This window comes from Oryctolagus cuniculus, chromosome X, assembly GCF_964237555.1.
Source record: "Oryctolagus cuniculus chromosome X, mOryCun1.1, whole genome shotgun sequence".
Lineage (NCBI taxonomy): Eukaryota > Metazoa > Chordata > Mammalia > Lagomorpha > Leporidae > Oryctolagus > Oryctolagus cuniculus.
Window position 1 is genome coordinate 54,147,887 of NC_091453.1, and position 23,809 is coordinate 54,171,695.

General features: G+C 48.2%; 1 protein-coding gene and 1 pseudogene across 1 annotated transcript in view; both read left to right on the top strand.

Annotated features, from left to right (window-relative positions):
• Positions 1-243: 243 nt before the first annotated feature.
• SLC16A2 (solute carrier family 16 member 2) overlaps positions 244-23,809 on the top strand; it is a gene marked incomplete in the record, with an annotated part of 113,154 nt that continues 89,588 nt past the window's right edge. The window contains 2 exon segments of the mRNA XM_070066565.1: positions 244-326; positions 852-1,414. Coding sequence (XP_069922666.1) covers positions 985-1,414 — 430 coding nt within the window.
• The window catches only part of LOC138847682 (zinc finger protein 19 pseudogene), a 91,006-nt pseudogene continuing 69,442 nt past the window's right edge, over positions 2,246-23,809 (top strand).

The following is a 23,809-nucleotide window of genomic DNA, read 5'->3' on the forward strand; positions in this document are numbered from 1 at the left end:
CCGGCCCCTCTGGTGCCACTGCACCTCCCTCACTCCCTTCCTGGCCCGGCCCCCGGCCCAGACTCGGCCCCGGCCCGGCCCAGACCCGGCCCTCTGCGGCTCCTCTGGGCTCCAGGTTGGCGCAAACAAAGCCCTGATTGACTGCCCGGAGGGGCGGGCCTCGCCGCGGGGCCGCCTCCTCCCCTGCCGGCCCCGCCAGGGATTTGCCGGGAAGGGCGGGGGTAGGGGGAGACTCCGGGGGGTGCGCAGGACCGTAGGGGCCTGCGTCCTGGGTCTCGAGAAGATTGTGCCCACCCTTTGTCCGAAGCCCAGGCTGTCCCCTTCAGGTCGCCCCCCACAAGCCCAAGGGTGGGTGGGGGGACGTAAGGACTCCAGAGGGCAGGGTGGGGTCCCTTGCGGGCCACCTCTTGTCTTGGGGTCCCCAAGGCCATTCCAGTTGCAGGAAGGAGGGAATGGGAGCGGAGAATGGGCAGGGGCCTCCCTAGAGACGCAGGGTTAATCAATACTGGTTCTGGAGACTGCTGGAGGAGAGGGCAGCAGACAGTATAGTTTGTGCTCTCTTTTCTCTATTTTACCTCTCCCTCTCCTGGGCATCTGGACAAAGAGGACAGGATTCAGTAGTTTGGAAGGGGAGTTTGGGGGAGACAGCGGCTGCTAGAGTAGTAGGTAAGGGAGTAAGAGGAGGAAGAAGGGCTGGGAAGAACGAGGCTGTAGCGGCTGCCTGTTGAGGGAGGAAGAGGTGGGGGGGAGGAGGAGGGGGAGGAGAGAAAGATGACATGGGGAGAGGAGGAGGGGGGGTTGGACGGGGGAGGAGGAGGAGAGGGCTCGAGGGACCGTCTGTCGCGGGACAGGCTGGCCAGCTGGGGCGAGGAGCCGGGAGGAGGAGGCAGCGGCGGCGGCGGCAGCAGCAGCAGCAGCAGCAGAAACAAGTACCAGCCACACAGCGGCTCCTCCAGCCGGAGCAGCCACAGTCCCCCGGCCGCGATGGCGCTGCAAAGCCCGGCGAGCGAGGAAGCCAAGGAGCCCTGGCAAGAGGCAGACCAGGAACAGCAGGAGCCGGTGGGTAGCCCGGAGCCCGAGCCGGAGCCGGAGCCTGAGCCGGTGCCAGTGCCCCCGCCCGAGCCCCAGCCGGAGCCCCAGCCGGAGCCCCAGCCCCTGCCGGACCCCGCACCCCTGCGGGAGTTGGAGTTTGAGCCCGAGCCGGTGCACGAACCCGAGCCCACGCCCACAGTGGAGACCCGCGGCACCGCGCGTGGCTTCCAGCCTCCCGAAGGTGGCTTTGGCTGGATGGTGGTGTTCGCTGCCACCTGGTGCAACGGCTCCATCTTCGGCATCCATAACTCCGTCGGGATCCTCTACTCCATGCTGCTAGAGGAGGAAAAAGAGAAAAATCGCCAAGTGGAGTTCCAAGCAGGTGAGTGGCCTCACGCTTCCCACCCGGCACTCTGAGCTAGGGTGTCTTCTTCGGCTACCGTCGACCCTATATCTCTTAGTCCCAGACCAACCTACCAAGGCGCAGCTCCGATTCCGCCCCTCGCCCATGACTCTGCTAAGGCGTGAGCTGCAGGGTTCTGAGCAGCCTGGTCTGTGGAGATGGGCGCAAGGCGTCCCAAAGGTGGGAAACTGGGACATTCATTGATCACAAGCAACCAGTGAACTTTTTTTGCTCCGGGACAAATCCAGATGCACCTCTGGGATTTGTTTAAAGTACTTTGCCCGCGTGTGCTGGGTGAAAACAATTTGTTGGATTTTTGAAGGGGAGGAGGGGGTGAAATCATGAAGCGAGGAGAGAAAGTGGGGAGGCGGGGCAGGCTGTGCAAGAAGCGTGCTACCGCGATCACCGCAGCAGCCCCAGTTCCTTTCGGGGAGCGGAGGTGTTTTCTGTCAGAAACACTTTAGGAGTCCTGGTGACTGTTGGCTCAGAGTGGAACACATGGCTGGCGTGTGTATCTGCAGGAGGAAAAGGGGAGGGATGGAGGGAGGGAGTGTGAGTGGGGATGTGTGCGCGTCTCTTCACCCTCCGTGGTTACGGCCCAGCCAGGCCCTACCGTACTCTGCCGCCCGCCGATGGGTAGCAAGCAGATCTCCGCGCCTTCAGAGCTGAGCCCCAAGCCTGCAGGGAGGCGGCTAGGCGGGCTGGGCCCTGAGGCTTCCCTCCGTGCCGCCCCCAACCTCAGCCAAGCCCTCGCTGGCGCCCCAAGCCTCCGTGCTATCCGCTGGGTGCCTCTTTCGGTCTGAAGCCCGAATGCTGGCCCTGCCACTGCCGCTGCTGCTTGGGGCCGACTTGGTCTCTTTCCCTAAGACCAGGAGAGTGGCGGTGGAGGTCACAGCCCTCGCTCTCCGGGGCGTGCACGCTCCTGGCCTTGAGGCCGCCTGTGAACTTCTAGAAGTCAGAGAAGCCATCCCGCTTTGTCAGCAAGCCACCGGCGAAGCCCCCAGCTGTTCTGCTGAAAGGTTTCGGGAGGCAGCCGTGATGTCCTCGCCAGCAAGGCTTGTCCCTCTCGTGGCTCCTCAGGACAGCTGGACTCACACCCCCACCCAACCCCGTTTACCGGCCCCAAGTGCACAACTCAATACATGGCTTTTCCGAGAGTTGCCCTGAGGCCCCGGCCCTACTTCTGCTGCCGTCCGAGCTACACTATTCAGTAAGCGTAGGAACTTTGAATTCTGGGGCAAGCTCCTGTGGATTCCCCAGGGTGCTTGGAGAGCCTGTCTCACAGCTCTCAACCCAGGACTTGGTGTTAACAGCTTCACTGGACTGCCCTGCAGAAAGGGCTTTAGGGCTCTTGGTGCCTCCCACCTTGTGACCCATTGGCACCGCTCCAGCATGCAGGCCCCACCTGAGGAAAGCTTGAGTGTGTGTCAGTAGCTGTTAAGGGCACTCTCAAGACTACCCAGGCCTCCTGAGGCTGGAATGCAGGGGTCCCTGGACTGTGTGGAACTGCTTCTGGAAAGAAAGGTCGCTACTACACTCACCCCCGGGACCACCATTTTCCTGCTCCTTTGAGGCAGTCCAGGGACTCTTGGGAAGGCAGCCAGGGTAGGGCCTCAGGCTGTTGCCTAGGTTACCTCAGGGGGCACCTGCTGGGCATTGCTCTGTGGTTGAAGGCAGGCTGTTGGCCTTCAAGCTCAGTGGCAAAGTCTGGGGGTGAATCTTGATGGCAAGTGGGTGCAGGCTGGGCTGAAGCTAGGCCCTAGCCTTTCTGGGGTGTGAGCAGGCCTAAAACTGGGGCCTCAGGAGTGTGTAAAAAACTTGGAAAAACCACCATTTTACCAGGAAGAGGTTCACTGCTGGGGAACAGACTTCAAAGTAGGTGATCATAGGGGACTCAGGGGGAGGGCTGGCTGAGACTTTCCGGTCAAGACCTCAGAGTGCAGCAGTGTGTGTGTGTGTGTGTGTGTGTAGCAGTCGTGCAGTGGTCTCTGTAGAGGTGTGGCTGTTGTGTGTACTCTGACGTTGACCAGGTCCACTGAAGGGCTGAGGTTACTGGTTTAAATTATGTAGCCTGTAGGTCAGGAAGCGACAGAAAGGAATTTTCTGTGTCCCCAGGGTCTCAGAATACTTTGGCCTGGGTCCTTGCTGTGGTGTATCTTGAATTCACTGAAGTTATTTTTGATACTGGAGGCTCTTCAGAACACCTCAGTTTTTATTTTGGAAAAGCCACTAGCACCCTACCACATTTGAGAGCTTCCAGAAAAATCTCAGCCCTCAGCACTACCTTTCCCAAACTCCTCAGCTTTCCCAAGCAAGCTTTTGGATCCTGAGATTCTAGACATCTCAGCCTGCACACACTTTCTGCAGTTTATGGAGAATTTCCCAGCATTCTGTGTCACAGTCCTGGTGCCTCAAAGGGATGGAAGTTGACTGATATCTGTATTAGCCAATATTTGCCCACTAGCCAATATTTGCATCAAGGAGGTTGGTGCATTGCCCATTTTTATTAATGTATGATGTGATTTCTATCTCCAAAAATCTATGAATTTAGTGTTTGGAGGCACCCTTAAATCCCAGTTCTTTTTGTCTCGACCTAATAGCAAACAACCCTCAAACTATGCTGATTGGCTTAGTGAGTCTAAGGTTCTGTGGATGATTGGAATTGTTGTGAGAAGCCCCAGAGAAAGGTAGCTTTGATGTTTTGGAAATAACCTCATGTCAGGGGGCCTGTGAGCATTGGAAAAAGCTTCAGGAGGTAGAAGGAAAGTAAAAATCAGGCCATACTAGGGCAAGCAATTCACAGTCTTTGTGGACTCTGTGATGTATATAGCTCTGTGGTGTATGCAGCAGTATGTCTTGTCCCCTCTCTTAGCCTGTTTTGGAGGGAAATCAACTTTCCCTAGGTCCTAGACCTGGAAGGACTGGCAGGCAAAAGGTTCCTGAGAATAAAGCAAGTGACCAAGGTCTGATTTAGCGAAAAAGATCAGGAGAGAAATGAGCCTATACTTTGGTTGCAGATATTGTGGGAAATTTGGCAATTCCCCAACCCAGACAAAGCAGCAACCAGGACAGGCAGCAACCAGGCAATTTTGTGAGATGTATAGGCCCGGCATAGTCTTCTGGAATAATAGGGAAGCCTTTTGGAGAAAAGAGGGTTAAGAGGAGTAAGGCGGCATTGGTTACAGGCCCCAGCCCACTAGTGGAACCCTCCAGTGAGTTTGGAGCTGGAGATCAGGGCTGGGGGTTCAGGGGATAAGACAGAATAAGCCGGAGCTGCTAATATTAGCTCCAAGCTTAAGTATTTAAAAAAATGTTAAACTTCATTTTATTTATTTTAGAGGTAGAGAGTTAGAGACAAGGAGAGACACACAGAGAAATAGAGACACAAAGAGACCTCCTGTCTGTGTTTCACTTCCCAGATGGCCCCAACAGCTGAGACTGGGCCAGGCTGAATCCAGGAGCCAGGAACTCAATTTGGATCTCCCACGTGGGTGGCAAGGACCCAAGTATTTGCGCCATCACCTGCATCTCCCAGAGTGCACATTAGCAGGAAGCTGGAATCGGGAAGATAGCTCGGATGTGAACCCAGGCACTCTGACATGGAATGTGGCATTGCAAGCAGTGTCTTAATCACTAGGCCAAATGCTTGCCCCAAGCTTAAGTCTTTTGGAGTAAATCCTGCACTTTCTACCCTGACTGCCAGTCTAGTACTGAGCTGTGAAATATGATGACGAGAGGAATTTTTTATTAGGCATTTTATAAGCATGGCTCTTGTAAACTCTTAAGGTGAGAGGTCTGGGCTAGGGGTCTTACCATCAGGGAAAGGGACAATAGTCAAGAAGGTTCACTACTGGACACAGATAGTTCAAGCTGATGGGGTACTCTGATGGAGACAAAATTTTTCTAGGCCTAGAAAAAGCTGGTCCACTCTGCCTTTGGATAAACCAAGAGTCCCAAGGATGAGTGGGACCAATGGCAGAGTAGGCTTTCTTTCTCATCGCCTTCCTAGGGCTTTTTCATTCCTTGGCTCAGTGTTTCACTGGGATAACCACTAAATTGCTGACTTTGGGATTAAGGTATCTTTTGAGCAAAACTGCCAATCTCTTGATTTTGGCTCGAGGCTTTTGCCTACCGTTCAGCAAAGCTAGATCAGGTTGGCTTAGAACCTGCTCTGGAGCTTTAGGCCATAGGGCCATTGGCCAGGCATCTTTCAAATCACTCTGCTGCCTCCTTCCAAGCAAACTGGATCCCAGACTGCCATCTTGCCTCAGACTGGAAGGGGTGAAAAGTAGAGTTTGGAGTATTTTGAAGCCACCCAAATGGGATGTTTTTTAAGCTGGGGTACCTGGCTGAGTCTGGATCCTTGACTCACTTCAAATTCTCATTGTAAGGCTACAAAAAGCAAGACCTCAGACCAAACCTGGACCTCCAAAAGCTGGTAATCTCAGTGATACCATTTAGGTAGTAGCTGGGGGTTAGACAACTTGTGCCCCTGACTTGCTGTGTGACTTTGAGCAGGCACTTTACTTCTCTGTACCTCAGTTTATCAACCTATAGAATGAGAGGGCTTAAGTACATGAACTTCCTAGCCCTGCCATTCTGTTCTTCTAGAATGATGGGATATCTTATTCTTCATTCCCATGATATACATTTTGACTCATTCAGAGAAATGAAAATTTGTTAAGCTGCCTGAATGGGGGTGAGGATGGACTGGGAAGAGATCTAGAAAGCCATATAGATATTATTATGTTACTTGTATTTAATGACTATGGGTCTACCCATGCACGAGGATGTGGCTAAAAAGCCCCATTCCTTGTTATCCAGGATGTAGGGGCTACTCTGGGTCTATAGCTGCTTCTCCCATAATTCTCTGCTCAGCGTAGAACTGGGCCTCCAAGGGAAGCCCTCCAACTTGGCCTGCTACTAGCTGGCAGGGTGGGCCTGACTGCTGCTGTTTCCCAGTATTTGAATGTATTCCTCAAAAGCATCAAACTGCAAACATTTCCTCAGGCCTCAGTTTGGATCTCTCTCCTGGAATTTAATTTCCCACAGCTCACTCTCATTTCTCAGAAATGCGTGGTCAGTGTGACCTTTGTTTGCTGTTGCTTCAGGCTAGAAGACTCAACAGAGATTCCAAAATGCAATACAGAGGGCTCAGATGGGGGGGGGGGAGGCTTCAGACAGGACATCTTCTGAGCTGGCTCTGGGGTGCTGCTTGGTGCTGTGGTGGATGGGGGGGTGGGGGAGGGCTGCTGACTATGATCCTGTAGAAGGCCCTGTTGGGAGTCCACAAGCTCTGGTCAACTTCAGCTTCACTCAGGGCTTGGCTGACAGTGTGCCTACTGAAGTCCAGGCACAGAGCACTCTCCCCTGTTCCTCCAGATTTATGCTTTCTTGTCATTGGCAATATTTCCTCCAGTCTCTTGAAGAATAAACAAGCAGCTGGAATGTCAACATTTGCAGAAATGCACAAAGGATGCAAACTCAACCTTTGGAGCCGACCAGTTTCCCAGGGGGATGCACTGCTTCTCCTGCCAGCATCTTTTTGTTTGTTGTGTTACATTTTGAAAAGGAAGAATCATTTACTCTTTTCAGATTGTGTAATGATGAACTGGGATTTCCTGTCTTGAAAAGAACTATCTCACCTGGGGATTAATAAAGCCTGGAGAAAAGGCTTCATTATCAAAACACACACACACACACTCAACCCCCCAAGCCATAGATTATGAATATTGTATCTGAAAGAAGTCTTCTCCCATCTGTCTATGGAATCAGGTTTAATGTCACAGAAGCTTCTGGAGAGGTAAGGGAGACTGACTTGGAGGACTGAGACCAGGAAAAAGTTGCTAGGTGAGGGTGATGGAGTGAACATTGCCCGCTTGGGTTATATCTCTTGACCTGGATCCATTTGCAACTCCCCCAACAGTGGAACTGGGAAGTGATGACTGCAAGTTTCTACCTGTCTTCAACCTCTCAATATTCAAAGGTTGCTGGCAAGAGGATTTGGGCCACCCCAGCCTTCTCTGGCTTTGTGGGTAACAGAAGACTAAGCCGAGAGCCATTCAATCATTTGCCCTGAAGGAGGGTGCTGTAGTTGCTAATGTGAAATCATTTGGCACCTACCTGTGGGTGGGGAATGTGGCCTGTTTCAGTGGCAGCCTTACCCTCCTCTATCCTCTACATTGCTCTAGTTTCCGGGGTTGATGGGAGAGGAAGAGATGGAACTGGCTGTCCCAATCACATATTTTCTCAGCTCCTCCTATTTTCACGGTGCATTTTTATCACATTTGCTAGATGTGCCACCCCCTTTCCTCCTAGTATTGTTTGCTCTCTTCTCTTCCTTTCCAGTGCTCAGTAAGAGGAACAACTGGGGTTTAAGCCCAGCTCCAGGTAGGGGCTCAGGCTCACTCCTACACTTTCTCTTGCTTTCTCTTTCTGCTTACTCTTGCTTGCCACTTTCTGGGTAAAGGGTGATTTCTATGAAGCACTCAAGAGAGTGCAAGCCATCCCCACTGGATTTTTGCAGTAAGATATCTGCTATGAAACAAAACCTTTTTTGTCCTTTGCACACCTCCTTTTCCCACAGCCCAGGAGATCATATTGTAGCAAGGTCTTACTTGGTAGTATTCAGCGAATGTCCCAGCCACTTGAATCCTTTCTCTTCAAATTCTCACCATCACTGTTCCCTATCTCCTAGGCCAGCTGAATCCCCAGAGTTTTCAGATTGGTTAGCAGTAGCTCCAGGTGCTCTGGTCCTTTCTATTTTGAGCCCTTAGCAACATTTGTAGAGGGGCCAGAGAAGGGAAAAGAGAGACACTGAACTGAGGTCCTAACCAGCATCAAAAGCACTTTTAGGAAAGATGCGGAAGGGGACGTGAAGTTCCCAGGTTAGTTAATCTCCTGCTTCTGTGTGGCTGAAGAGAAGAGAGGAAAGGGAATGTTGCTAAACAAGCAGTCCCCACACAGTCTCTTTGCCCTGTTTGTCCTGTGGATCTGCCCGCCTACCCTCTTATCCAGGCTGGAAGGGTAGGCACATGCACCCATGTGTCCAGACTTGTGTGTACGTGTGTATAGCTGGGTGTGTGATGTCTGTCCCGGCCAATTAACACAGTTGCTTAGAACATGGTGCCTAGGAGACAAAGGTCACAGGTTCAGTCATTTGTTCAGGTCACTGAGTTTCTCACAAAGAGCTCTTCCTGTGTTCACAGCCCATGCTACTTGTGTGAGATTGCCACTAATCCCAAGGGCAAGTGGGCAGAAAAATGAAGATAAACCCTCCCTCCTACTGGGGAGAAAACTGCATTACTTGCTGGGATTTCTTTGATATTTAGCTCCTTAATTCTGCCAAGTGCCCTAATAGTAATAGTAGTAAAAGTAATAATAATAACCATTTCCAAAATTTACTTAACATTTAGCTATTAACTATATGCAAGGCACTATAGTAGGCACTTTACATGTATTAACTCATTTTAGTTCTTTTTTTTTTTAAGATTTATTCATTTATTTGAAAGTTAGAGCTACACAGAGAGAGGAAAGGCAGAGAGAGAGAGAAAGAGAGAGAGGTCCTCCATCTGATGGTTCACTCCCCAATTGGCCACAACAGCCAGAGCTGTGCTGATCCGGAGCCAGAAGCCTCTTCCGGGTCTCCCACGTGGGTGCAGGGGCCTAAGGACCTGGGCCATCCTGTACTGCCTTCCCAGGCCATAGCAAAGAGCTGGATCGGAAGTGGAGCAGCCGGGTCTCGAACCAGCGCCCATATGGGATGCCGGCACTCCAGGCCAGGGCGTTAACCCACGGTGCCACAGCGCCGGCCCCAGGTTTTTTTTTTGTTTTGTTTTGTTTTTTTAAGATTTTATTTATTTATTTGACAGGCAGAGCTACAGAGCCCAAGCACTTGGGCCATCCTCCACTGCCCTCCTAGGCCATAGCAGAGAGCTAGATCAGAAGAGGAACAACCAGGACTTGAACCGATCTCCATATGGGATGCCAGTGCCACAGGCAGAGGCTTAGCCTCTTAGTTACACCACAGCGCTGGCCCCTCATTGTAATTCTTAACAACCCTATCAGATAGGTACCATTATTTCCTCTACTTAACACGTAAAGAGGGCAACAGATGTTAAATAGCTTGCTGAAACTCATATATCATGTAATGGCAGAGTCAGGATTTGGAGCCAGCTGATTGGAGTCCAAAACTCCTACTTTTAGACATCACCCAATAATAATGCAGCCATGAAGAAGCTCTCAAGGAAGACTGCTGCCTAGCTTTGCATTCCTGTAGCCTCTAGGCCTCCTTATGACTAAGGGCTAGAAAGAGATGACCAAGAAGGGGGTTAGTAAATGGAAGATTGATGATCTCATACAAGGCATACTCCTCTCACTCCCCATCCCACTCCACCCAGAGTCTTTGTACAAAGGGTCATAATCTGTGAATTCAGAAAAACTGTCTCTAATTAGTTGGTTAGCCCTGAACAAGTCATGTAACCTTTCTGGGCTTCTGTATTCTTCTCTACGGAAGGAGCGGAATAGTATTTGTGTTGATAGGACTGCAAAGGGTCAAATGAGATTGCACGTAAGTGAAGGATTTTTGTAAATTGTTAAGTTGTCATTAGTATCCTTTACCAGCCCCTAGAAATGGAGTCTGTCTATCTTTCTGTAAATAGTTCTTCCCTGCCTCCTACCTCTCCACTTCATCTCTTCCCCATCTCCCTTCTGTATGCTTTTGCAATTTGACCCCGGGTGTCCTGTAGCTGAGGACTGGCTGTGTTTTCTTTGTTTCTCAGCTCTCTGAGAGCCCAAGGAGAGGAGGGGCCAGATCCCAGGTCATATACATTCAAGGAAACAAGGCATGTTGAAATATTTACAGCACTTGGCAGGAATTCACAAACCTCCCTACGGAGTCAAGGGCTGAGTTCTGTAGTAGGAATTGCTGGGGGTGGGGGTGGGGGTGGGCGGTGGAGTTAGGGTGTCATTTCCTCCCGAGGGTCTCTTACAGAGCCTCTGTTCTCCTGCAGGTAGTGAGGAAGAAGGAAAGGGATATTTAGGGTCAGAAGGTCTGGGGCAGGGGACGTTAAGCATACGAGCCTTGCTTCTTTGTATTCAGCTTTGGAGTGGGCCAGTTTCCTTGTGTTCTAAACAGGATAGCCCCAGAGAACAGAGGCCACAGAAGGATTGTGGCCTTCACAAAGAAGGACTGCAGTAGCAGTTTTGAGCAAGCATTTCGATGGCCATTTAGGAAGCTTCCATTAAGACCTCTGTCCTTGAACTTTTCCCAAGTCAATTCTTGAGCACTATTTTGTGGAAAGATGTGAGACAAAAATCAAAGATGTAACAGGAAAAAGTCTTCTACTCCTGTTTCCCTCCCTAGAGGCCGCCAGTGTTATCTGGTGTATCCTTCCAGAGATATTCTGTACATTTACAATTACGTGTGTGCATACCCTACTTTTAAAGTACAAATGGTAGACTATAATCCACTTTATTCTCTATCTTGCCATTTCTGCTTCAAAATGCATCTTGGATAGCATTACACATTAAGTCCACAAAGTCCTCCTTTTTTTTTTTTTCCTGAATGCACCATCTTCCATTATATGGGTATCTCATAATTTATTTGGCCAACATCTTACTAATGGTCATTCAGGCTGTTACCAATGAAAATGTTTTATTTATATTTATTTGCAAGGAGGAGAGAGAGAGGGAGAGAAAAAGAATCTTCCATCCACTGGTTCACTATCCAAATGCCTGCAACAGCCATGGCTGGGTCAGGCTGAAGTGAGGCGCCTAGAACGGAATCCAGGTCTCCTACATGGGTGGCAAGGAGCCAAGTACTTGAGCCATAACCTACTGCCTCCCAGGGTACATTAGCAGGAAGCTGGAATCAGAAGCAGAGCTGGAATGTGAACCCAGGCACCTTGGTATGGGATAAAGGCGTCCTGAGCGGCACCTTAACTGCTACAACAAATGATCACTCCTGTTAGCAATCTTTGTGGGCTGTACAGTCAAATACACTAGATTCAGATAATTTACCACATGGCTGGCCTTGACAAGGTTTTCAACTTGTTGGAATACAGGTCTTTTCATATGTAAAGTACAGTTAATAATAGTATCTATCATTACTGGTATGGAAATTAAATGAGGCATGTAAAACATCAGGCATACAGCCTGGTACATATGAGGGGTCTTCAAAATGTTCCTGGAAAATACATATTATCGAAAAGCTATGCATGGATTTCTTAAATGTTTGCACTGAAATAGACTTATTTTTTAATTCTATTCTTCACAAATCTTTTGAAGTACCCTTGTACTAAGTGTTCAGGAAGTGTTCATTTGCTCCTTGCTCACAAGACCTCTACCTCCATTTCAGCTGAGATCGATTCAAGTCAGTAGGTCTTTGTGATGTGCTAAGCCAGACCTTGGGAAGGAACAATATCCCTCAAGCAGTTTATGATTTCTTTGAGAAGTCGTAATATACCAAACTACTACATATTGTTGCTAAATAGTAAAAAATGTATATTATATTGAATGTGAGTTTCAAGTGCCTATGTAGAAAAAGAGAGTTGAGGGCCAGAGGGAATCAGGGAAGGTATACAGGTAGAGTCGCAACTTGAAATTCAGCTAAGTGGAGAAGTGTGCAGTGGTGGGGTGGCGGTTGAGAGCTGGACAGCTTGGTTGTGGTTAAGATCCTGGCGCCCAGTGAGTCACTGTTTCCCATTAGGTCCTACCCAGCAGGTGGGGTGGGATGGAGGAGCAGGAGGAGAGGAAAAAACCCGAGGACATTTGTAGAGAAGGGCACAAGGCAGGGGGATGTCTGGGCATCAGGCCACAGAATGAGACGCCTGCAAATGGCTTGTGGCATAGCCCTCTCAGTCCACGCCACCTGCTCTTCCATGTCAACAGGCTGGGCACTTTTTCTTTTCCTCCTTGTTTTTAATACTGAAAAAAAAATTTTAAGGACACATTATAATTGTACATATTTATAGGTATAGTGTGATATTTCAATACTTGTACATAAAAGAAGTCTTCAAAAAGTTCATGGAAACTGTGTGTTGGGAAAAACCACAGTTTTCAAAAATTCTGGCACCAGAATTAATTAATCTTTTAATTCCACTTCCATGAACTTTTTGGAGTACCCTTGTAATGTGTAATGATCAGATCAGAATAGCTGGCGAATCCACTACCTCTGTGTGTGGCACATTGTAGTTGACATCTTAGTTTATATTGACCCCTGCAATAGAGATTCTTATGACATAAGATACTCAGGTGAATCTCATCATGTGCCATGATCATTGGTCACCTCAAGTGCTATGTTAGAGGGGTTTGGGAAAAGAAAAGCCAACATATTTGTATTTGTTAGGGAAAAGATCACTGCAGGGAAGGACTGTGTAGATTCACAGTCCCGTTTTACAGCTGCACAAAGTGGACAGCAGACTAATGGCACACAGCCCTAACATCACACATTTAATATTTTTTAAAATTTTTTAAATTTTTATTTAATAAATATAGATTTCCAAAGTACAACTTTTGGATTATAGCGGCTTTTTCTCCCCCTCACCACCTTCCCACCCGCAACCATCCCATCTCCCACTCCCTCTCCCATCCCATTCTTCATCAAGATTCACTTTCAATTATCTTTATATACAGAAGATCAATTTAGTATATACTAAGTAAAGATTTCAACAGTCTGCACCCACACAGACACACAAAGTATAGAGTACTGTTTGAAGACTAGTTATATCATTAATTCACATAGTACAACACATTAAGGACAGAGATCCTACATGGGGAGTAGGTGCACAGTGACTCCTGTGGTTGATTTAACAATTGACAGTCTTATGATGTCAGTAATCACCCGAGGCTCTTGTCATGAGCTGCCAAGGCTATGGAAGCCTCTTGAGTTCACCAACTCCGAACTTATTTAGACAAGGTCATAGTCAAAGTGGAAGTTCTCTCCTCCCTTCAGAGAAAGGTACCTCCTTCTCTGATGGCCCGTTCACACATTTAATATTCAGCTCAGCTGGGACTAGAACCAAGGTCTCTCAATTCCACATTCCATGGGGACAGAAACATAGAAGACCTCTGAAAGCTGGAACAGAATTTTTTTTTTTTTCTAAACTTGGTAGCAACCTGATATTTACGTGCACAGGTGAGAAGTGGTACAGTATAGTGAAACAATAACTGGGAGTCACGAAATTCAGCGGCATAGAAATGGAACTCTTGAAAGGCAGGATGTAATAATAATTAAAGAAAAACTATGGGAGGGCTGGCTGGCTCTGTGGCGCAGTGGTGCAGCAGGTTAAAACCCTGGCTGGCATCCCTTATGGGCACCAGTTCAAGTCCCGGTTGCTCCACTTCCAATCCAGCTCCCTGCTAATGTGCCTAGGAAAGCAGCAGAGGATAGCCAAGTGTTTGGGCCCCTGCACCCACATGGGAGACCCGGAAGAAGCTCCTGGCTCCTGGCTTCAGATTGGTCCAGCTCTGGCCATTGCGGCCATTTGGGGAGTGAACCAGCAGATGAAGACCTCTCTAACTCTCTCTGTCTCTACTTCTCTCTTTAACTCTGTTTTTCAAATAAATGGGAGTAATAATAACAATAATAAAAAGAAAGACAGATGGGGCCGGCACTGTGGTGTAGCATGTAAAGCAGCTGCCTACAGTGCCTGTATTTCATATGGGCGCCGGTTTGAGTCCCAGCTGCTCCACTTCCTATCCAGCTCTCTGCTATGGACTGGGAAAAGCAGTAGAAGATGGCCCAAGACCTTGGGCTCCTGAAACCATGTGGGGGACCTGCAGGAAGCTCCTGGCTCCTGGCTCCTGACTCCGATCAGCACATCTCTACCATTGCAGCCATCTATGGAGTGAACCAGCAGACGGAATACTGCTCCCTCCCACCCCGTCTCTCTGTAACTCTGACTTTCAAGTAAATAAATAAATCTTAAAAAAAAAAGAAGAAGAAAGAAAGGCATGATATAGGCATAGCTAATACCTCCTGGCTTCCATCAAGAAAGAGAACTTGATAGCTGTAGCAGTTAAGATGCTGCTTGTGATGCCTATATCCTGTGTAGGAGTGTCTGGGTTTGAGTCCCAGCTCTGCATCGGATTCCATCTTTCTGCTAATGTGCATCCTGGAAGGCAGTAGGTGATGGCTCAAGGAGTTGGGTCCCTGCTGCCCATGTAGGAGACCTGGATTTGAGTTCTAGGATCCTGGCCTTAACCTGGTTCAACCCTTACAGTTGTGGGCATTTTGGGAGTGAACCAGCAGATGGAGAATCAATCCCTCTCTCTCTGCCTTTGTCTTTCAGCCTTTCAGGTAAAATGGAAATAAATAAAGTTTTGAAAATAAAAAAGCCGGCGCCGCGGCTCACTAGGCTAATCCTCCGCCTAGCGGCGCCAGCACACCGGGTTCTAGTCCCGGTCGGGGCGCCGGATTCTGTCCCGGTTGCCCCTCTTCCAGGCCAGCTCTCTGCTGTGGCCAGGGAGTGCAGTGGAGGATGGCCCAAGTGCTTGGGCCCTGCACCCCATGGGAGACCAGGAAAAGCACCTGGCTCCTGGCTCCTGCCATCGGATCAGCGCGGTGCGCCCGCCGCAGCGCGCTGGCCGTGGCAGCCATTGGAGGGTGAACCAACGGCAAAGGAAGACCTTTCCCTCTGTCTCTCTCTCTCTCACTGTCCACTCTGCCTGTCAAAAAATAAATAAATAAATAAATAAATAAATAAAAATAAAAAAAAATAAAAAAATAAAAAAAATCTGAGCGTCAGACCTGGGCTCTGATTCTGGCTGTCTTTGTGACTATGCCAAGTCTATTCCCCTTTCTGTACTCAAATTTCCCCTCTTACATATGAGAACATTGGACCTCTCAGAGGCTGAGTGGTCCTTAGAACCAGTGGTTTTTGTAAAACAAGGAGACCTTGGGAACTTCCTGGCCAGGAGGTGAGGATTTCTGGGAGTGGTGTGGTGGTGAAAGGAACAGAATTTCTCTGATGAAGATGGAAAACAGACCCTCCTAGGTTTGAACAAAGATGAGTTTTGGCCACGGTAGTTATTCTGTGGTTTCTAGCTTAGCTCCTTGGAGAGTTCCATCTAGAGAAGCAAAGAGAAAGTGTACACACAAGTGAACCATCCTCAGCGAGAAGCTGAAATTTGGTGGCACAGATCGTGATATGCTGAGTCAACACCCCTGGAAGTGTCTCCTGAATAATCTCCACTTTAAAATCACTTTTCTAAGACCTGGGTTTTATTTTTTAAACAGAGGATTTTGTCTTATGAGTGAGATATGATCGAGAGTCATCCTCTCATGAAGCTTGCCTGAGTGAGCACCCTGGAGCCAAACTGTCTGGAAAATCCTGGCTCCAACACTCCTTGAGCAAGGAATTTAACCTGTGCCTCTATTTCCTCATTTGTAAAAGAAGGGTAAACAAGAGTGTTTACCACATAGGACTGGTAAATGAGTTGATACGCATATATCTATCTAAGACAGCTTAGAACAGTGCCCGGCATCTGGTACATAATGCATGTGTGTTTGCTATTCCTCTTATCTATCTGGTAGACTATAGCTCATGAGTCTGTATAGTTGAGCTTCAGAGAGCAAATGTGATCTGAGGTGAGCACAAGGGAGCTCAGTACTACCCTGCCAGGAATTCTGGGGGCTAGGCATGCTGTGTTAAAGTACCAGCCAAGCTGCCATGATGCTGGCCATGCCAAGGACCAGACTGAGACCTGTAGAGGCCCCAGGTACTGTTTTTCTGCCTGCCAAATTCTGAAAGAGTTCATTAAGCTTGTACTTTTCTCATGATGAGGTGGCCCTGCTTCATTGGTGCCCTAAGCTCATGCTTAGTCTACCTCTTGGATAATCCTGCATAGGCAATGCCTGTCTGTAAGCTCCTCCTTAGGTCTTGGAGAGAATCAATTACTGTGGCTGATCTACACATCCACATACAACAGTTTTGAACTCAATAAGCTCTATCTACAACAAGGTGCTCTGCATCCCATCTCCCAAGAACTTTCTGTACCAAGCCCCATAACCTCCTTGCTGGTTGGGACCTCCTATGTTATTACTTGGAAGGATGATTTATTTCTGGAGCTAAGGCCAGGGGGAGGACAAATGCCTAAAGGCCCTGATAAAATTCCCTTGGGGAAGCTCTAAGCATTAGCAAGTTAGAGTCCTGGTGACCAACTGAGATGACTGAGCATAGTCATGGTACAGAAAGGAAATGGTGGGCATCTTCTGCCTGCAAATGACCAGGAAACCAAGCCTCTCCCCTGCTCCTGACTCTTCCAAGGACTTCAAATCCCTGATTTTGGAAATGTCAGAGTCACAATTAGTATCTCCATTACTCTTTGCAGCTTGACCAATCTGACCATCCAAATGGTTAACAATAGGACAGTTGTATGGTCCAAGAGCTAAACTGTGTGTGTGCGCGCGCGCGCGCGTGTGTTTACTTTGACCTATATTTACCTATGCAAAAATTGGCCCAAATCAAGTTTTCCTTATATCCTCTGGCGAAACAGTTGGAGGGACTTGGTGGCCTGGGTAAGAGAGGTCAGCAGGACCCAAATGGAATCATTTTCTGCCTTGTCTGTGGGTGGCACCACTCAGATTCAGGTCTAGCCAGGCCTGTGCTACCGGTGCTCCTCACAGAATGTCCCAAACATGGAAGGCTCAGGTGGAACCGGTCAGACCGGATGTTGGGAGCCTGAGGCTTTTAGGAAGAGAGAGATAGATCGACAGACAGTGACAGGAGAGAATAGAGAGGAAGCAAACCTATTGTTCCAGCTCCTCACCCTGTAAACTATCCCCATGACTCCAGGGGATCACCAATGAACACCTGCTCAAAGAGGTTATGGCTTATGTCTGTCCCATGTGTGCATCTGGCTAGTATCTCAGACAGGACCAACAACCTAAGGCTACTTTTCAGGCCATGACTGAACAAAGAATAACACTGGCCTTTATTGTCTTTTTTAAAAACGTGATTTGTATCAACACTAATGGAAAAAATGGCCTTGGAATGAGAGGTCATAAAAAAGACCCCAAAGTTCAACTCCCCTTTGCTTTGCTTCTCCGTGTGTTGTATGGTATAGAGTAAAAACACAGGCTCTGATATGGAGTCCTAGCTTTGCCTGGTCTCTAATCTTAGCCAAGTCTGAGCTCACTTTCTCTATCTGTAAAAAAGGACTGACTGGTAAGAGGATCAAAATCCCTGCCTCACAGCCTTGTGATGAGATTCAAACGAGGGGATGGAAGTCGCAGTCCTTTACAACTTGCTTTGAGTCTTTCATATGAATTATCATCATGGTCACCACATACAACTTCAGAAAGTTCATGAAAAAAAGGTCCACAAGAAGGTCATTGTGTTGCAAAATACTTCAAAGTCCATACATAGTTTTTCATAATACACATTTCCATGAACTTTTGAAGATACCTCATACATAAGTGTATCTGTAAGCTTGCATATGTGCTCATGCATGTATAGCTGGATTGAAACATCACTCATGCACACATGTATAAGCATTTGTACATGTATATGTACAAAACTATACACACACATCTGGCTTTCATCCTGAGCTCATGACATAGACAACTAAAAGCACAAACCCATAGGCATATACATATGAACTTCTCCCCATGGTTAGACTTTCTCTTCTCACCTCCATACCTTACATAGGTGGATGCACATGTAGCTCTGCATGTATATTCATGGCCCTACAGCTGAGCATACCATACCCTTCAGCTTCTCCCTACACTATCAAGCCCCTGACTTGATAGTATTGATGCCCCTTTTGCCCTTGCTGGGACCTCTTTCTTGTCTCCATCTTGGTTGCAGATTAGCACAGCTGCTGCCAAGATTCAAACTGCAGTATGTAGTATCCACATGCCTGGAGAACATGGATCCCTGTCCAGTTGCTCTGTGAATAGCACTACAGTTCTATCCTGGACAATATATTTATAGTCATGTTTGCAAAGGGCTGACAGCATTTTCAGATATTTTTCAAAACACAGTTAATCCCACCACGAAAATAGTCACTGGCCCACGTACCTTGAAGCTAAAAGAAATTAGGCAACAGGCCTAATGAAAATTAGAAGCAGAACCTAAATGCAGTTGAACTTCTCTCTTTCTCAGTCTCCTCCCCTCCCCTCCCTTTGCCACTCCTTTTTATTCCAAGGATCTCTGAGCCTAGGGTTGTAGGAGAGTAGTATCATGGAGTGTGTTTCAGAGAGAGCCTGGAGTCATCAGAGCCTAATGTTTTGGGAGGGAGGAAGACCAAAATAAGGGGAGGGGGCAGGGAGAGTATTGAGGATTCTAAGCAGGAGGGGCATAGCTGGAGAATTAAACAGCGGGGTGTGGGGAGGTGAGGTGGGGAGAAGATCAAAGGGAAGAGGGTTCATGCCCATTTTGAGGCCAGGTAGAATCTGGGTGGCTGGAAAACTTCTCAAACCAAATGGCAGAGGGTCCCAGGCTTCAGTTAATGTCTGGAATGTGGGACAGTACATTGTTTTGCTTATTTGTAAGATTGAAACACTAACAAGAATCCCTAGTGACAGAGCTGAAGAGGCAAGTTTGATTAGAGAGCAAGTTCCTAAGAAGAGAGCATGGCTGGGCCCTCACGTGATGTGCCCTTTGCCAGGTGGACCAGACATCACCCAGGCTGAGGAGGGGTTTAGGTAGAGTTATCCCACCATTTATTGTCCAAGCTGGGATGCATCTGAGGGCAAAAGAAGACCCTATTGATATTTATTAGGGACAGCTAGGATTATCTTAAGCAACCAAGATGTGTCTTCATTCTGGGTTTAGGACATAATGCTCCAACTTACCAGGAAAGATGCTTTGAAAAATGTGTGTATGTGTATATGTGTGTGTGTGTGTGTGTGTGTGTGTGTGTGTTGGGGTTGGGCAGGGGAGAGCAGGGCAAGGAGATTGAGCCACTTCAGCCTTGGACTAGGGATTGTTTACTTCTAATATGAATTCCTTTCCTTTCTGTGTCACTGTCCCTAAATATATGGTGGAGCACCTTCCCAAACGTCTTTATTGGCTGGTCAGCTTCAGAAGAGAAGAGATTGTGTGTGTGTGCATTGTGCATTGTGTGTGTATGTGTGTCAAAGTTGTGAAGTATGTTTGAGTGTGAGTGGGAATGTGAGTATATGCAACTGTCTGTAACTATGGGCTTTTTTGTGGATGTGGTGAAGGCAAACGAGGGTGTGTATGTATGTGTGTGTGCACGTGAGCATGTGTAAGGTAGAGCCTGGCTTGACCTGCGGTTCACTGAGTGGTGAACTCCTTCACTTTGAGAGACCAATCACGTAGACAACGGCCTCATTTCACACTGGAGGCAACTAAGGCCTGTGAAATGAGATCCAGACCCTCTTACTATTTGCTTGGCACTGGTTGAAGATAGACTAGCAACAGTTGCAATAATCCTATTAAGAGTCAGGATCCAGGCACTGGAGGAAAAACTCAGCTATTTCTTTATGGTTTCTGCAAGCACTGGAAGGGTGGGAAGAGTAGGCTCAATGGGGCCGGCACTGTGGCATAGCAGGTAAAGCTGCTGCCTGCAATGCCAGTATCCATGTGGGTGCTGGTGCAAGTCCTGGCTGCTCCACTTCTGATCCAGCTCCTCACTAATGTGCCTGAGAAAGCAACGGAGAATGGCCCGAGTGCTTGAGCCCCTGCACCCACCTGGAAGCCCTGGAAGAAGCTCCTGGCTCCTATCTCCTGACTTAGGCCTGATCCAGCCCTGGCTGTTGCAGCTATTTGGAGAGTGAACCAGCTGATGGAAGATCTCTCTCTCTCTCTCTCTCTCTCTCTCTCTCTGTATCTCCCCCTCTCTCTGTAACTCTGCCTTTCAAATAAATAAAATAATTAAAAAAAAAAGAGTAAGGTTGAGGTGCCTGTTAAGGCCTAGACTTAAGTGCAAGAGCATGATTTGACAGGTGGCTGCTTCCCACAGGCCTGTCTTCCTGCAGTACCCTGTCAATCAAATGAAACTTTCCAGGGCTTTGAATGTTGTACAACTTCTTCCCTTGCACCCCACCACCTACAGGTGTGGTTTGCCTTGGAGATATATCTCAATCACAATTAGAGGTCCAACAAAGGCCCTCACAGGATGCAGATCAGACATAAGCTGAAAGTGTCCTCAGACTGGGCAACAACAGATAGGAAAGCCTCTTTCCCCAGTCCCTGATTTTCCCACTCCTGCCCTCACCACACTGGGCTCTAGGGGCAAGGCAAATGGCTAGAGAGGCCACAGGAGTGTTAGGGTTGGCTATTGGAATGGAAATTCTTAGTCCCAAGAGAAGGATTGGTGGTGGCTACCTTATTAGCTTTGGCCTGTTTTATCTGTGGCTGAGGAATTATTGGTGTAGCAAGTGAGGATAGCCCAGGGCCAATGAAGCCAAAACCCCAAACCATGGTTCAGTCCTCATGTGATTAAACTCAGCTTGCTTGAACCCCTGGTTAGGCTAATTGTTTGACCAGTCACATGATGGATGAGGCAGGAGTGTGAGGTGCTGTAACACAGTTGTCAAAAAGCAATCCAGGTCTCATAGCCTAGTAACATTCCCATTCAGGCTCAGCAAAATTAACTCAACATTTACCCTGTGCCCCTAGTCATCTGGACTTTCACATGCATTAATCATTTTACTGAATCCTCACCATAGCCCGGTGAAGGAGGAAGACACTCCAAGAGACAAAGTGGCTTGCTCGAAGTAAAACAACTGGAGATGGGGGAATGAGAATTCAACCACAACTCTGCTTGACTAAAAGAAATTATTGAGAGCCTACAGCATGCCAAGCACTATGCTAAAATTTTTCCATGGATTATCTCAATTAATCCTCAAAATAGCTCCATGAGGGTTAGTCTCCTCCCCAACCTTCCCCGCCTTTATTAATTTTTTTTCTTTAATTTACACATAGGACTATTGAGGAACAGAATGTTAGGTAACTTATCCAAGGTCAAGTGCTAGCATTCACAGTAGAGCCAGGATTCAAATACAGGTCTGTTAATTCCAAGCCTGGGATTGTCTCTTCCCTGTTCCTCTGTGGATATCAGATTCCACATCTAGATGCTTCCTAAGGCCCCTTCCAGTTTTGACATTCTTGAGGTTGGCAACTCAACGGTAATCCTTCCCTATGAACTCAAGCAGCTGTGGTCATTCTCCCTCGCCACTAGGATCTTTCCATGTGTGGGGCAGAGGAAGAGTGGGCAACTGGCCCCAGGCAGCTCAGTCTCAGCTGGGCTGGGGCTGTGGCTCAGCTCCCCTACTCCTGGGCCCACATGCCAGCTGAGATGCTTTCTGTCCCAACATCCAGCAGTTATTCTGGGCTCTAGGCCTGGGCCCTGTTACTCTTTCTCTCTGTGAAAAACAGGAAACATCTCCTTGAATTGGAGAATGAAAAAATCCTGCCAGAGGGTCCCTGGGGAAACCTACCTCTGTGCCTTGTGGGATTGTGCTCATGTCTGTGTGTAGTCTTCTCTGGGTGCATAGTACAGGCAGGAGGAGTTGCAGACAGAGCCTAACCTTGATTTTGAATTGTCTGTGCCCGGGATGCATGTTTCTTTCCCTGCCCACTCCATGAAGCATTTTTCCCCTTGGGAGCAGTGGATGGATTTTCCTTCTGGATTTTGAGCAGCCGAGGAAGGCAGTTTGACTCAGAGTGATACTGGTCAGGGTCTGGTCGCTGATGTGTGTGTGTGGTGGGAGGCTGGGCTGGGGAGGTGATGGCATTGATCTGGCCTCAGCAGACCACTATTCAGATGTTCCCATTGGCCAGGATCTCCACAAGTTTTCTGTGGAGGCAACATGTGAGGAAACAAATTGTCCTGGGAGACCCCTGAGTAGCACTTGGAAAATTGCTATGAAAGGAGGGGCTACAGTTCAGATTCCAAACCCACTACCCCATCGCCTTCCCTCGACCCCATGCTCTGTCTCCTCCTACCCTCCAGCCACACTCTCTCCCTCTTCAGTCTTTGTCCTGACACTATATCCTACCCCTGCTTCCTCCACCCTTGTTATTTGGTACAGGTGAAGGAGCGCTGGCCACAAGAAATCAAAAGAAAGCATGAGTTCTACTATTGTCTGCAGATTTCACCACTATCTCCCTGTGTGACTTCAGGCAAGGTGCTTTGCCACCCTAAACCTCACTTCCCTCGTTTGTAAAAACCAATCTATTTTTAAAAAATAGCATTGCATCTTAAAATGTTAAAATGCACAGCATTGTTAAAGATGAAAAAGGAGGCCAGCGCCGTGGCTCACTAGGCTAATCCTCCACCTTGCAGCGCCGGCACACCGGGTTCTAGTCCCGGTTGGGGTGCTGGATTCTGTCCCGGTTGCCCCTCTTCCAGGCCAGCTCTCTGCTGTGGCCAGGGAGTGCAGTGGAGGATGGCCCAAGCGCTTGGGCCCTGCACCCCATGGGAGACCAGGATAAGCACCTGGCTCCTGCCTTCGGATCAGCGCGGTGCGCCGGCCGCAGCGCACCGGCCACGGCAGCCATTGGAGGGTGAACCAACGGCAAAGGAAGACCTTTCTCTCTGTCTCTCTCTCTCTCACTGTCCACTCTGCCTGTCAAAAAAAAAAAAAAAAAGATGAAAAAGGAAAAAGACCTGGGCAACAACATCTACATTTCTGCTGCCTGTTTTGACAATCAAATGAGAGGATGAACTGGAAATACTTAGTGAATCCTAAAGTGCTGTTCGCACGTGAGGAGGAGTTGCAATTGTTAATATTCCCTGTCCCAGACTGCCCTTCCACAGACACAATAATTCAAATTTACTCAGCCTGGCTAATGTCTTGTTCCCCCCCCCCCCCCCCGTTTGCTTTGAAATTCACGTACTCCTGGTGTCATGTTGTTTCTGCATCCTCTGTGTATGTGGCAGAGTCACAGGGTCCTTTTCACAGGGTCCCTTTACACAGGGTCCTCTTGCCTCTCCCAGAGGCAAACTTAGCTGGGCTTTTCTCTCATCTCACCCACAGGAGCGGTGACAACCTTGGGTCAATGCAAACCAGTAGGAGAGATCTGTCTAAGAAGATGTGGCTTGGCTCCAGATGTTATTACCAACTCATTAATGCAGTTGAGGAAATAAACTCAGAGAAGTGAAGTAAAGGGCATATAGATAACAAGCAGCAAGTTCTACTTAGGGTTTGTGTGTGTGTGTGTGTATGTGTTTGTGTGTGTGTGTTGAGGTGGGTAGGAAGTGTATTTGAAAGTACATGAGAGGTGAGGAATCTGGATTTGCTATTAAGATAACCATCAGTCTCCAGGAATCAAATAAAACCAGGCAGCAAGCCTAATAAAAATTAGGCAGTGGACCAACATGATACCGACTGTGCACTACCTTTCTGACTCCTCTATTTGGCTTGGATTTCTGCAAGAAGACTCATTTCATTTCACT